Raw genomic sequence first — 15,910 nt, 5'->3', positions numbered from 1 at the left:
AATAGAATATCACTAGGAGTCATTTTATCACTATATTTTTGTTTTCTTTCCTTTTTTTAAAAAAAAAATATTATTATTTGGTTTTATCCTAGGTGCCTGAGCTATCTAGTTTCAAGTTCTTGCAGTGTTGGGTGTGGGTTCCATCTCCTGTAGTAGGCCTTAAGTCAAATCCGTTATTGGTTCTTTATTCCACAAGCTTTGTGCCACCATTGCCCTAGCATATCTTGCAAGTAGTACACTATTGTAAATAAGGGGTTGGTGGCTGCATTAATCCTTTCTTGATGTATTTCTTAGCAGATATGTTGCCGCTTCTTTATCACAATTCAATACAGTTTCTCTACAACTTTCAGCTATAATTGGCATCCTCCTCCTCCTCATCATCATCATAGTGACTGACATACAAACAGTGTATCCTTGTTGGGTCTTTACTGTGAGGCAGTTTTTGTTCAGACATGTTATGTGAATTATCATTCAACTATTCCCGACACTCTTAAGCTTACATGATACAAATGTTCAAATTTACTCATGGAAAAAGTACATTGTTTTGGGGATCAAGACTAGAATGTACTACTCAGAACAGGTGTTAGATCTGGATTAAATGCTAACTGTGTAGGTTAAGTGGCTTTTGATCATCACCAACATGCACTAATGCCCTATAACAGAGTCACTACCATCTCCTGCTCCTCTTAGGCTATTGTCCTTTATATAACCTTGAGCTTGTCTTCTTCACCCAGAGAGTGGCATCAGGTATGTATAGCAGACACCCTATATAATGGTGTTTGCTTACTTGTGATATCTTAGTTAGGGTTTGCATTACTACAGTGAAGCACTATGGTCAAAACTAAGTTGGGAAGGAAAGAGTTTATTGATCTTAAACTTCCATATTGCTGTTTGTCACCAAAGTAAGTCAGGGCAGGAACCTGGAGGCAGAAGCTGATGCAGAGGCCATGGAGGAGTGCTATATTGACTTGCTTCCCATGGCTTGCCCAACCTGCCTTCTTATAAAACAGGCTAGGGATGGCACTACCCACAATGGGCTGGGTCTTCTCACATTGATCACTAATTAAGAAAATGCTTTGTAGCTGTATCTAATGGAGGCATTTTCTCATTTGAGGCTCCTTCCTCTCTGATGGCTCTAGCTTGTGTCATTAAAACCATCCAGTAAATGTGATCGGTGTAGTAACCCTAACCCTAACTCTCTCTATAAAGCAAGGAAGCCTGTATAGACAGAGCTTTGAAATAGGCAGAATTTGTCTTTAAATTTTCCACTTCACTTCCTGCTCAGTGTCTTATTCCTGTCACCTCCAGTGTCGCAATCTGCTGCTCTTGAGTAATATCCCCATAGGTTTGTAAAGTATTGCCACTCCCTTCTAAACATGTTCTCTTCTTTAAACATATTTATTATTTCTGAGAGACAGTGTTAGGTGGGCTGACCAGAACTGTAATCGGTGATCATTTCAGGTGGCAGAAAGAAAGGGAGCAATTGAGATTAGGATACAAGAGGTAATTAAGGAGAAGAAATACCTTGTAAGAAAGATGGGAAAATTCTACTTGAGTCTTTGTGTCCTTCTGGAGGCTATGAGAATCTAGTCACTTCTCTTTCTTGAACCTACAGTTTTCTTTTTGCCAAGAAGCGTGAAGACAACCATGAGGGAATTGGGCTTATGAATTGTGATAGGAGTTTAGGGCAACACTGGTAAATTACAGGTCCTGTGTGCTTGTTTGTAAACACAAGTTTTAAATGAAGAAGCTTCCCTTTCTGAGAGGTGAGGGGGTTCTTGGGGCAGAGTGGGCAGAGTGGGCAGAAGCACAGTGCTCACTAGGGGGAGTGAGCACTCAGTTTTGAGCCCTCAAACCAGTAGTTTATTACCATCATGTTAAAAGAAGCTAGGCTTCTGATTGCCTTTTTATTAGCAGATAAGATATCTAATAGATATTTCTATAGTTTACAGAATTTTAAACTTCACTGATTTATAAAGATGGTGTTGAAAGTCTCTTGAATATATCTTTCAGTGTTCACTTTAGATTTTTTTCTCTTTTCTTTTTAAAACCATCTTATTTTACATACCAATCCCAGTTTTTTCTCCCTCCTTCTCTCCACCCTACCCCCCCATCCACTCCTCAGAGAGGGTAAGCCCCTCTTCCCATGGGGAGTCAGCAAAGTCTATCACATCACTTGAGGCAGGACTAAGGGCCCCTGTATCTAGGCTGAGCAAGGTATCCCTCCATAGGGAATGGGCTCCAAAGAGCCTGTTCATGCACTGGTTCCACTGCCAATGGCCACACAAATTGCCCAAGCCACACAACCGTTACCCACATTCAGAGTTGTAATCAGATTGATAACTACCTTAATTGTCATCATAGAACCTTCATCCAGTAACTTATGGAAGCAGATGCAGAGATCTACAGCTAAGCATTGGGCCGAATTCCTGGAGTCCAGTCATTGAGAGGGAGGAGTGATATTATGAGTAAAGGGACCAAGACCATAGTGAGGAAACCCACAGAAACAGCTGACCCGAGCAAGTGGGAGCTTACTGACTTTAGACTGACAACTGGGAAACCGGCATAAGACTTTTGAGATTTTATTTTCTTACACATATTACATGTTACCTTAAAATAGTTTATGGTTGAGAGAGCAATATTGACATACATTCTCTTAGGTACACAAACAAACTTGTTTAAATATCTATTTTCATGGATCTTTTTTTCCTCTCATCCTTATAGGATTCGTATTGCTGGGATAAGAGGTATTCAAGGTGTGGTTCGAAAAACAGTTAATGACGAACTTCGGGCTACCATTTGGGAACCACAGCATATGGATAAAATTGTTCCGTCCCTTCTGTTTAACATGCAGAAGATAGAAGAAGTTGACAGGTACTGTATAAAGATACTAAAGCTGGGGATGGAGAGGTGGCTCAGCAGTTAAGAGGGCATACTCTTCTTGCAAAGGACCTGAGTTCTGTTCTAAGCACCCATTTTGGCCAGCTTGCAGTTGTCTGTAACTACAGCTCCAGGGGGATCCATCATGGGCATCTGCATTCACGTGCACGTACCCATACACGCACACAGACATTTACATGTAATCAAAAATAAAAATCTTTTCAAAAAGATACTAATGGCTGTGTTGCATTGTATATCTATATATTCATGTGCTTGTTTGGATAAGAATGTTTGGTTTCTATCATTATATAAATGTAGTCTCATAATGTTGCATGAGTTTAAAAATATGTACCTTTCTCGAAATATATAAATTTGTAATGATCATATTAGCATTGGGAGTCCCAGTTCCTTATTCATACACTTAGGACTTCATTCTCTATTAGAATACATTTAAACTTTGAGCTGGTGAGATGGCTCACAAGGTAAAGGTGCTTGTGACCAAAGCTGATGATCTGAGTTGAATCCCTGAAATGCACATGTTAGAAGGAAAACTGACTCCCACACTTATGCTGTAGCATGTACACGAACACATACAGGCAAGCATACTACCTAAATAAATGTGATAAATTTTTTAATGAACAAATTATTTGTTGGTTACTATTGGACATGTATATTAACTTTAATTAGTACTGCCTAAATTTAACTATGAGAAGCAGAAATTATAGCTAAACTTCTATTGCTTCTTTCAGATCCAATATGCTTTCTCATAGGGAGTCTAAAATAAAATAATAATAATAATTGCTATTAATTGTATTTTATTGAAAATAATTTTTATACAGTGTATTCTGATCATAGTTTGCCCTCCCTCATCTCCTTCCAGGTCCTTCTTAATTCCGCACTCATATGACCCCATGCTTTCTTTGTGTCTCTCTTTAGAAAACAGACAAACCAGAATAAAACAAAAGAAAACAAACATAAAACAAAAACAAAGGAAAAGCTTGTGGAATACATATACACCCAGAGAGACACAAACATGGGCGCGCGCGCACACACACACAAAAGCCATAAAAAACACAACATCAGAAACCATAATATATAATAAGCAAAGACCAGTAAGGTGAAAAATACGCAAATAGCAGGGTGGTAGTGGCAGCACACACATTAATTCCAGCATTCGGAGACAGAGGCAGGTGGATCTCTGTGTTTGGGCCAGCTTGATCTACACAGAGAAACCCTGTCTCAAAAAACAAACAATGAAAAGAAAAACAAAACAACAACAACAAAAACAACGTAAGCATTATGAGACAAAAAAAAATTCTTCAAAAGTATCATTGAGTTTCTTTTGTCTTGGCCATATACTCCTGGGCATGGGGCCTGCCCTTACGTGTGGTTTTTATACAAAAAGAGAAAAAGTTTTCCTTTGTGTGTTGTTGACACTTGGAGAGATAGCTTTTGTGTTAGGGATAGGGGCTATGTCCACTTGCCCCACTCAGCAGTGGGATGGAATCTGGTTTGATCTGCGTATTGCCAAGGTCTCTGTGAATTCATATGTGTTGTCAGCCCTGTTTTGTCTGTAAAACATGTTTTTGGTGTCTTCCATCTGCACTGCTTCCTGAGCCCTGAGGGGAAGGGTTTGATGAAACATCTCATTTAAGACTAAGTATTTAGAGGTCTCTTACTCTCAGCATATTGCCCAGTTGTGGGTCTCTGTATTTGACCCCAACCACTTCAGGGCTAAGCTTCTATTACAGTGGCAAAGCAAACACTGATATGTTTTCAACCAAAAGCCAGGCACTATTGGTTTTTGATTGATAGCTGTAGATATTTGGGATGAAGTACTGGCTTTGGGTAATGCTGGCTTTCATTTGTCCCCCACAGTATTCAGATGCACTTGCCATTCTGAATGTTTTCTACATTTTTCTAAGTGCAAGAAGCATGCGTCCCCCTATTTTGTTACTTATGCAGGATGAATGTGTTACTGAGCAGCTAATACAGAATTAATTATCCAGGTTGGCTTGGTTCATCTTGGTTCTTGCACTTGGAAAAGTCTGAAACAGAATTTAAAAGTATTTTATCTTACAGTTACAAATAATAAAATGTCCTTATAATTTTCATGACCTATGGAAACTATTAAAATGATTTAGAAATGAGCTATAAAATTCTGTGCTAACACAGATGGAATAATATGTATTCCAGTTAATGCCAACTGCAGGAAGGATTGATACATAAGTCCCGGATGTGACTATCTCCAGCTTTGTAATTATCCCTGAAAGTGTGAAATGATATATTTTAGAATGTTATGTGGGTTTTTTTTTCTACTTTTAGTGTTGTAACTAAGGCTTAAGATTTTCCTATCTGAAATATAAGAATCTTTACCTAGTTGGGGACCTATTTTTTCCACTGAGACCCAATGTTATAAGTAAGATACTAGAAACAAATTGATAATCATTGGCAAATGAAAATTTAGTTTCCTCCTAGTAAGTCTTATTGAGGAAACAAACCACTCTTGAAAGTAGATGGCCTCCCGAAAATGAGCTCAACAGCATTTTTGTAGGTTCCTTGTCGCATACTATGTCAGGATGCTTCCTATTTTGAAATTTTATTTTTTATTAATTTTGTCTTTTATACACACACACACACATTTCTCTCTTATACCTTACAGGTTTTTTGCATATGCATTATGGCTCCAGTTTCGTGTTTTTATAGAATTCCTTAGTGGACAAACAAGAGGATTTCTGTTTTTTGTGCCTTCTCTGACTCTTTTTCTTCTATTTATTTCAGTGTGTTTGTTTTTGTATTATCTTATTATATGTTATTTATTATCATCCCATAAAAGCTTGTTTTCTAATGAGAGACAGGAAAGGTGTGACTCCAGATAAGAAGGGAGGTAGGAGGAGCTGGAAGGAATACAGGGAGCGAAATATTATATGAGAAAAAAAAGCATTTTTAATAAAAGGGAAGAAAATGTTGGAAATAGAGACTATGGATACTAAACCATAAATTGTGTCTTTCTGGTGTAATTCCACTGCCACAGATGTATTTTTTTTATTTTTGTTGCAATAAATGTGTCGCCAAAAAGCATAATATCTCAAAATATGGACAAAGCAAATAACTTTTTACTGAAAATGTCTCTATATACAGCTATTCTAATTGGTTTAAATTTTTTCTTTTTTTACACGTGAGTTATATCATGGCTTTTCCATTCTTTTCATTTGTTCTCAGTTATAGTTAAATAGAGGATGGCTAAAGATGTTTTTGTCCAGACCTAGTGCTCACTAGGATATGTATTGCTATGAATGTTGAGAAATTCTATGAAAATGAGCTGTTGAATTTTGTTGTTGCTTTTTTTTTTTTTGGAGATAGGCTTTCACTCACTATGTAGCTCATGATGCAGACCAAGTTGGTCTTGAACTTCCAAAGATCCTCCTGCTTCTGTCTGAGTGCTGGGATTAAAGGTGGGTACCACCACACCCAGTCTAAGTGTTTTATTGGCATAAAAGATATTCTTTCTAGCTGAATGTAGACACTCCTTTTGGAAGATTATATGCTTAACTCTTGTGACGCCAAGTTCATAAACATTAGAATTAAGCTTTAATATTAAAATTATTTGAGATCAAAGCAAAATGTCTTTTTAACATTTCTGAGAAGTAAAGTGTTTTCTGTTTATCCTTTAGAACTAAAATAAGAATTGTGACTCTGACCTTTTTTGTTTCTCTTTCAGTCGCCTAGGTCCGCCTTCCTCCCCCTCTGTAGCTGACAAAGAAGAGAACCCTGCAGTGCTGGCTGAGAGCTGTTTCAGAGAACTGCTGGGCAGAGCAACTTTCGGAAATATGAATAATGCTGTTAGGCCTGTTTTTGCGTGAGTTCTTCTATTTTCCTGGTTATCTGTGACTTTGCTATGTAGTAGTTGTATGAATTGCTTATGAAGGATAAAGACTTTCCAATTAAATTTTTTCACTTACCATACCAAATAATGCCTTTTTACATGTCAAGTAACATTGTGAAGGTAGCATTGGGCATTCTATTTTCCTTTTTTTCCCTTTAAGTTTAAAGTATAGTATTAAATTTAATGTTGTGTACTCATGTGCATTGAGAAATTAGACAGTGCCACCATGTGACACACATTGTTTCTCGCCCTTTCTCCCTCCCTCCTTTCTCCCTCCCTCCTTTCTCCCTCCCTCCTTTCTCCCTCCCTCCTTTCTTCCTTCCTTCCTTCCTCCTTTCTTCCTTCCTTCCTCCCCCCCCAGTTCTAGAAACTGAACCTAGCACCTTCCCAGGAGCTATATCTCTGCCCCCAGCTTTTTTTTTTTTAACCTTGGCTGGGAGCTTTTGATTCTGTTCACTTTACTGAGTGAGTTTTGTCTTTTACTCAGAATCTAATCAAGTTAAGAATATTGCAGGCCCCACTGGTCCTTACATGATGTCTTCCAGGTTCTTTGAATAATCAGTATCTTGCAGGCAGGTCTTCCAGGTCTTGTGCTCCTTACTCCATCATTGGATGGTACTGCAGTCTGCTATAATATCCTGTGTAATTGCTGGCCTCTTTAAAATTGAGCTTTCCTTTTTAAAGTTCACCATCATCTTCTTTTCACCCTCTGATTATAATAATCGACTTAACATGTGCATGTATATTTTGTGTGTAACATGCATAATTCTTTACTTAGGGCAGGTGTTTTTACTACATGTTCCAAGTTAACTTTTAAATGCAAGAATCATTAAGTGACAAAATTTATTAAAAATCAAGAGTATCATCAGCTCATCAAAACAACGTGTGATCTTCTTTATCCCAGTGGCCTTATGGATATGCTACTAAAAAGTAACCAAATTATGTTACCTACATTAAAAGGGAATTATTTTGACTTAAATCCAAATATTTAAGCTTAATAATAGAATTTGAGCTAGCTAGCCTGTAAGTCAGATTTTACCACATTATCTGTACTTGAACAATTTAAAGTAGGCTTGTGTCTCTCCGCTTTAAATTAAAAAGGTTTTCACATAATGTATTTTCATCATGCTTTTTCCTTCTAGATCCTCTCCACCTTTGTACCCACCCAACTTTATGTTCTTTCTCTTTCTTTCAATACAAAGAAAAAAAGATAAAGAGGGAGGGGGGAAATCTCTCACAAAAATCAAAACAATCTGAAAATGAGTAAGACCAAAAAAAGTACCCAAACAAAGCAAAACAGGACTAAAAGTCTGCAAAAATACCACTGTTTGTTTTGTGCTGACCAGCTACTCCTGTGCATGGGTTCTGTTCTACAGTGTGGTTTGAGAGCCCCAGTGAAACTACATTGAAGAAAACTACAAAGAGCTTGGTTAAGGGTGGGCTCTCTGCCCACATCTCCCACCCAGTGCTGGGACCCTGTCTGGCTTGAACTTTTCCAGATCTAGTACATGCTGCTGCTGCAGTCTCAGAGTTCATGTGTGCATTAATCTTGTTGTATCGGGAAGGCGTGGTTTCCTTGTATCTAGAAGACAGTTTTTTTGGAGCTATCCATCACTTCTAGCTCTCAACAGCCTTTCTGCCTCCCCTTCTTTTTAGATCTCTGAGCCCTGGGGGAAGTAGTATGATGAAGATGGTATCATCTATCACTTATAGCTTTAATAGCCTTTCTGCCTCATCTGGCAACCCTTGTGGAGGAGTAGTGATAAAGACTTCTCATTAGGACTGGATGCTCTAAAGTTTCTGATTTTCTGCATATTTTCCTGTCTGTGTCTCTGTGTTTATTCCCATGTACTGTAAGAAATTTCCTTGATGTGGATTGAGTAAGGCACTGACCTGAAAGTACAGCAGCATGTCACAGAGCAAAATAATAGTAGTAGGTTTTTCCAAGCCACATGAGCAGTGTCAGGCATGGGTTTCATCTCATAGAATGGGACCTAAGTCTGGTCAAAAGGATTCTGGTGACTTCCATGTTGTTAGCTGTGCCTCTTATGCACCAGTAGATTTTGCAGGTAGCTCTCTATTGCAGATCTCAAGGTTTGTAGCTAGGTGATAATGATCATTATCTTTTTCCTTTGGTAACGTACAGAGTACCTTGAATGCTAGTCAGTAGTGATGAAACTTTTAGTTAGATTCCATCTTGACTTTCTCCATGTTCGATGACCTAAGTAAGTGTTGGCTTCATCAACAGGGCCTTGCCCTATCTAATAGCTATTTAATTAATTAACTGGATATTGTCTACAGTAAGGTACAGCATAATTTGGAAATATATGAATAATATCACCAGATAGATGAAAGATATGCACAATAATTATAGATTATGAGAAAAAGTCAAAAAGTCATCTGTCATTTAAAAATAGGAAATTCATAGCTATCTTGAGTTTGGAGTAATGTTTTTTAAGTTAGTTGTAGGTAAATATAAAAACTACTTTGGTGATTTTATTTCCAAAGTATATTTTAGTTCACTATTGAAATAGGCTTTTTATTTCAATTGTTACTTGATCCATAAAGAAAATAAAAGATTCCTTAAGAATTTGAAATAGCACATTTTCCTTCAACACTGAGTACAAGACAGCTGGCATGCTGGATGCAGTGAAGGGGTTAGTGTGAAATGAGACGAGAAGACTAAACACCAGAGAAATCCCAACATTTTAAGTCTTTAGGTAATTATTGGCAATCTTAGCTGAAAGTTGTAAAATAGCAAGAATTGCCATTTGAAAATGTTAATGGTTAATGTGTTAGTTGTTATAGGAATAAAGTCCTATATTAGAAGGTTTCAGGCCTGAGAGTCACGAACACCATGGACACTTAGTAAACTAACAATCAAAGTATACTATTTAATCGCCCTTTGCACTACTGTATGGCCAAGCTTAGCAGTTAGAAATGTGTGCCATAGTTAGGAACGTGGAACCCTTGATTTTCGTTTAGAAAGTTTTCTGATTTTTATATTGTTGAAGGTTTTAAAAGAAGGTGTTAGTAAAAGCCAAGAGTTCTTAATTTCTAATTGTTATTTACAGGCATTTAGATCATCACAAGCTATGGGATCCTAATGAATTTGCAGTTCACTGCTTTAAGATTATAATGTATTCTATTCAGGTAAGGTTTAATGAACTGCTTGTATTAAATAAGTAGTGATTATTCTGTATAGATATGCATAGCACCAAACAAGTGGAAAACTAGGATACAAAGCATGGTTTTTGTTTTGTCTTTGTTTTGTTTTGTTGGTTTTCTGAGGCAGCGTCTCATCCTGAGGCTCTGAGTATCCTAAAACTCACTATGTAGGCCAGGTTAACCTCGAACTCAGAGATCAGCCTGCCTCTGCCTCCTAAGTGCTGGAATCAAAGGCCTACACCACTGTAGCTGACACATGGCATGTTCTTATATGTATTTTTCTCATTTACTGCTTGTTTTATTACTTGCCAAGATGAAACATAAGAGGATTAGATAATTTTATTGTGGCACTTTTAGTGCAGTTATGAACTCATATATTGTGTGCTTCTACTATACAGTTGATCTGGCATTGGTTTTCTTTTGTGATAGCTTCTGTTCTTTATAGAATCTTATGAGCACTATCTTCTACAAAGGACCACCTTTGGTTTTTCTCACCTTAAAATCTGAAAAGATTTGATTAGTTCTTAATTTAAATGTGATTTCATGTCTTCAGTTTTGATTCTTTCACTATGCATTCTTTTTAATATATTATACTATTTTTAGCTAATCCCTTGTAAGTAGGATGAACATGGGTCCTAATTTCCCTAGGGAAGCCTTAATGTGTATAGTTGTTAAAAACTTCCTCACCCTCAGTTACAGAAGTGTCCTGGTCAGCCAGTAAATTAAATACTTTTAAACAAGGCAGACTTAGCTGCATGTGCTTCATGAGGAGTGTGCAGTTTCCCAGGTAAGAAGTTCAATTCTAGCTTGTGCTGGTAGTAATAGTACTAGTGGTGTGTGTGTGTGTGTGTGTGTGTGTGTGTGTGTGTGTGTGTGTGTGTGTGTTGAATGTAGGCACATGTGTGCCATGGCATGCATATAGAAGTCAGAGGACAACTCTCAATAATCAGTTCTTATCTTTCACTTGTTGAGGCAGGGTATCTCTCTGCCTGTCTCTCGCCTCTCTCCTCCTGCATGCATATATTTGCATCTCATGCATGCTCAATATCCAGAGAATCTAGAGGTAGACATCAGATCTTTACAAACAGTTGTGAGCTCCCATGTGGGTACTGGGAGCCATACTCTGAAAGAGCAGCCAGTGTACTTAATCCCCGAGCCATCTTTTAAAACACCCCTGCTCCCACCAACAACAACAACTTAAATACAGTATTTAGTAATTTGCTTTCTTTACTCAAGATGTCATAGTTTCCAATATCACTGTTCTTTAAAGCAATGCCTTTTTTTTTGGGGGGGGGGAAGCTACATATAATAAATATCAGTTCTCTATAATGAGTACGATGTACCTTTTCATTCTTACGGATATGCCATGTACATTTATTTGCTCACACATCTTTGTGCTATTTGCTTCCCTTAGGCTCAGTATTCTCACCATGTGATCCAGGAAATTCTTGGACACCTTGACTCTTGTAAGAAAGATTCTCCACGGGTTCGAGCAGGTATCATTCAGGTTCTGTTGGAGGCTGTCGCTATTGCTGCTAAAGGTTCTATAGGTGAGTACCAATAAAACACAAAAGGAATGCATTAATAATATGAAGTGTTTTCCCAGTAGTTGTCTCTGAAGCACCATTTAAGATTTCTCTACATATTTTCAAATGTTCTGCAATTTGAGTGTATATAATCAGTTTTTCCTTCTTTTTTTCTCCCCTCTTTCATTTCCTTTCTCTTGTACTTCTTTTACAAAGGGTTTAAAATATGATTTATATACAGAACATTGGGTGAATACAGATTTCAAAAGTGATATAAGTTGAACAATTGAACATTCTTTCTTTTGTAAATGTCGCTAAGTATTCAACTCAGGACTGTGCACATCCTAGATAAGTGTACTGCTACTGAGTCAGATCCTAGCTGTCTTTATCGTTTTTGAGATGACATTTTACTAAACATTCTAGGCTGGCCTTCATCTCACTATGTTGCTTATGTAGGCCTTCACCTTGAAACTTTCCTGCCTCAGCCTCTGGAGTAGCTGAGCTTTCAGTACCACACTACTACAGCTGATTCAGGTTCAGATTTCCTAGTCCGAAAGTCCAAAATCTAAAATGCTTCAATGTTGAAATATTCTCAGAAAGAGAAATTGGGGTGCAACCAGAAGACCTGAAAAGCAAAGTAGTCAGTCACTGCTATCTCTAACTCAGTCTGAAAATGGCTATCCTGCCTCTAGAAATTTCGGAATGAGATTGTGTCTGAGAGCTGTTTCCTTGCATTTTATAATCCTCTCTAGTTCTGGAATTGAAGGCATGCATCACCCTGTTTCTATGGCAACTAGTGCAGCTATTGGAATTAAAGGTGTGTGTTACAATTAAAAAAAAAGAAGAAGAAATATTCTCAGTGCTGACATGTCTTGGAAGTGGACTCCACTTGTTTTAATGTAGGAACACTAAAAACCTCTTACCATCTTTGTGTATAAGAAGTATAGAAAGCACTGATGAATTTGGTGTTTGTATTTGAATACTGCCTATAAACTATTTTTGTATACATAGTTATTATCAACACACACAGAAACATATACACACATGTGCAAACATTACAACAGACATTACTGCAAATGATACCAAACATTTGTGACTGCAGCCATTTTGACGAAGGGCTTCTTCCACATTTAGTTTATGTAGACAATTCTTCATAATTCTCAGTTATAAAGAGAATTTGATCACATGTAGCCTGAGACAATCAGTAATTAAAAAACTGCAGAAATGTAGATTAGCAAAAGCAGAATACTATGTGGCCCATTTTGCTAGAATGTGTGGGAGAAACGAAAGAAGTATCTTTAAAGTTACAGTGCAAGCAAGTCATTCTGCAGTTCATGGAAGCTTCAAAGACTTAGTAGAGATGTACTGCAGTGTAGAACTGGCTGGGAAGAATTGCTGTCATTGTCTTAAGTGTGATGGAAAAAACTCGACCTTGGGCAGCATGCCTGGGAAGCTGGTAGATTGTAGCGGGTAGCAAAGGGAAAAGAACAAGCCCAGTATCTTGCTGTTTCATTCACATGTGGTTAGGGAAATGAGGGAATATGATAGAGATACAGTTGCCAAAAGTACAAAACAGATGAGTCACCAAAATGTCTAGATTATATAGGGAAGAGTCTTTTGGGGGAAGGGCAGCCCATCCCCTGGGCTGGAGAGGTCAGGGTAGAGGGTGGGATATGCTAATTATACCCTGAAACAGATAGGGACTGAGAGATGCTGGGAGAACCTGGCATCCAGGTCTTTTTCAGTAAGTTAAATAGGTACCTCAGCCATTGGTCTTGGGTTTGAAACTAACAGGTAGAAAGATTGGGATAGTTTATTATGCAGGTTGTACCAAAGCCAAACAAACAGCAGGTTCCTCTTAGATACCCAAAATATGCTTGTAGTGTGACTGTGAAACCTTATTGTTTAGTTATACAACTTAAAGAAAAATGAACTGGATAGCTCATAAATTATTAGGTACTGTTAACAGGAAAAGAAAGTAACTATAAAGTTTGTTTGGAATTTTGAGAGCTGTTCTTGAGGTTACATCCTCACAAAGATGGTCTTTCACAGGGCCAACAGTGCTGGAAGTCTTCAACACCCTGTTGAAACACCTGCGACTCAGTGTGGAGCTGGAAGCCAATGACAGCCAGCAGGGGTCTGTGGGCAGCATCCCCTTAAGTTCCAAGGACAATGATGAGAAGATTGTGCAGAATGCTATCATTCAGACAATAGGTTTGTGTGTCAGTCTGCAAGCCACTGTATGGTGATATGGAAAATGCTCTTGCATAAGCTGTTTGACTGTTTGACTTGCCAAAGTGGAGTGATGGTCTAGACCTCTAAAAATTGTGTTTGAAGGAAGTAAATATAAGAACACAGTTCTTTACCTGTTTACATTGATTGTCTACATTTTATGCAGTTCTTTGATTTGTTTTGGTCTTCTCCCCCATCTCTTTATGTACACAAGTTTGTACATGAATATGTATAACTATATGTCTATAAAAGAAGAGAATATTCATATACGCTTTTAAAAATAAATTGACTGGGCATAGTAAGTGTGTATGTCATGGTTTTTTACTACTACATTCTTTTTTTTATTGAAAAAAATTTTCATACAGTATATTCTGATCATCAGAAAAACGAAGTTCAATTCCCAGTACCCACATGGAGACTAACAACCATATGTAACTTTAAATGCCCTCCTTAGGTACCAGGCATGCAGGTGGTACCCAGACATACATGTAGGCAAAATGCATATATACACAGAAAATAATTTTAAAAATAGTTTTGGAGTTATATGGAGAATTTGCCACTTTCCAATTTGTGAAATTTGTCATCATGTATTTATAGGATTTTTTGGAAGTAACTTACCAGATTATCAGAGGTCAGAGATTATGATGTTCATCATGGGAAAAGTGCCTGTTTTTGGAACATCAACTCATACTTTGGATATCAGTCAACTAGGGTATGTTCTCAGATCTAAATGAACCGACTGTTGGATTACATGTTTTTAACTCAAAAAATGTTGGTATTTTAAAACTTGAGTAATAAAAAGCAACAGTGTTTTCTTTGGTACTAGACCAGCAGGCTATTAAATCAGGGATATATACTTACATATTTGGATAATTTTTAACTTACAAATTCTCAAATTTTTTAACTCTTTTATTAATGAGGTGGAAGATTTGTTTGACTTGTGCTTTGTGTATGTCTGCACATATGTAGGGTGAAATTTCAAGCTTCCTGAAAGCCTTTAAAACATTGTTAATGAATCAGGAATAATGACTTGGGATGGTAATGTTCCCTCCTTATAGATTTGATTTGGTAATATGCTAAAACATTAGCTAATATGTTAAAATAATCTCATGTCTTATAAATATATATAGCAATTGGATTTTCATCAAAAAAAAATGTCTTTAAACTTAAGGAGATGGAAATATTGAGTACCGGATTGGATTGCTGCATATTTATTCATGTTTAGCATACCATAGCCATCATTCAGTATAGTCGAATAAGTGCAGAAAAGGCACTGTCAGCTGGAGAAAGTAGGATAGGACTGTAAGTGTCATGGGTGAACATGCTTTCTTAGTAGGTGGGCAAGAGTGGTGGCAGAACTAATAAATAGAGAAGGGGTAAAAGTCAACTAAAGGATATTTTCTTCTTATAATAATTATTGTAGTTCTATCCTTTTATAATGAAGAATATGAGAAATTGATATTGGTGTGTAAAATATGATATGCAGATATATGAACTTAGCATTTTCATCTCTAAATGTAATCCCTGTTCACAGAGGACAGTTGGCATTTTCATACATTCTTGGGTCACCACGTCTTGAACTTGGAGGATTTAATCTTTGTATCAACACATCAGTTTGTTCTTGAATATCAATAGTTTGACTTTTCTTGTTTAAATTTTTTAACATTTATCTATTTTAATAAATATGAAATTTATTTTGGTGTATAAAGTGAGTCATGGCATAAGCAGTTATAAAAATATGTAAAATATTTAGCCAATAAGAATAAAGTTTTTAAGTCAGAAAAAGATATTTATGTAGATGAAGTTAATATAAATAAATGTAAATTAGTAATACCAATACTTCATATATTTCAGAGATTTGGGAACCAGGAGGATTCAGATAATGTTGCTGAGATCTTTGCTTATGGTAAGGAGTTTGATAGAAGTGAGGGAGCATCCCTTAAATACTGAAAAGAGTGTGTCACCGCCAGCTTCAGACTCTGCTGCTTTTCTCTGTGGTTTGTTCACTTGAGTATCTCTCCCTTTATCCTCTGTTCTGCCATTCTTCACTATTCAGTGCTTGCCTGTCCTGTCATTTTGTTTTATCTTTATTATGATCAAGCTCACAGAAGGCAGAAACAACTTCCATCATGTCGGTAGAGATACCTACGCTCAAAGAAGTTAGATGGAAATAATTGAAGAGATCCAGGGTCACACAATAGAATTCAGATAGGAAAAC

General features: G+C 37.1%; 1 protein-coding gene across 4 annotated transcripts in view; it reads left to right on the top strand.

The window, feature by feature from the left end:
• The window catches only part of Efr3a (EFR3 homolog A), an 83,790-nt gene that overhangs the window by 44,021 nt on the left and 23,859 nt on the right, over positions 1-15,910 (top strand). For all 4 annotated transcript variants that reach the window (XM_075960903.1, XM_075960902.1, XM_075960904.1 and 1 more), the window contains 7 exons: positions 2,725-2,874; positions 6,602-6,739; positions 9,841-9,919; positions 11,349-11,484; positions 13,513-13,674; positions 14,290-14,404; positions 15,547-15,598. In XM_075960903.1, coding sequence (XP_075817018.1) covers positions 2,725-2,874; positions 6,602-6,739; positions 9,841-9,919; positions 11,349-11,484; positions 13,513-13,674; positions 14,290-14,404; positions 15,547-15,598 — 832 coding nt within the window. The remainder of the gene's footprint in view (positions 1-2,724; positions 2,875-6,601; positions 6,740-9,840; positions 9,920-11,348; positions 11,485-13,512; positions 13,675-14,289; positions 14,405-15,546; positions 15,599-15,910) is intronic.

This window comes from Microtus pennsylvanicus, chromosome 2 (genome assembly GCF_037038515.1).
Source record: "Microtus pennsylvanicus isolate mMicPen1 chromosome 2, mMicPen1.hap1, whole genome shotgun sequence".
Lineage (NCBI taxonomy): Eukaryota > Metazoa > Chordata > Mammalia > Rodentia > Cricetidae > Microtus > Microtus pennsylvanicus.
Note: the sequence above shows the minus strand (reverse complement) of the source record. Positions and strands in the feature narration are given on the sequence as shown.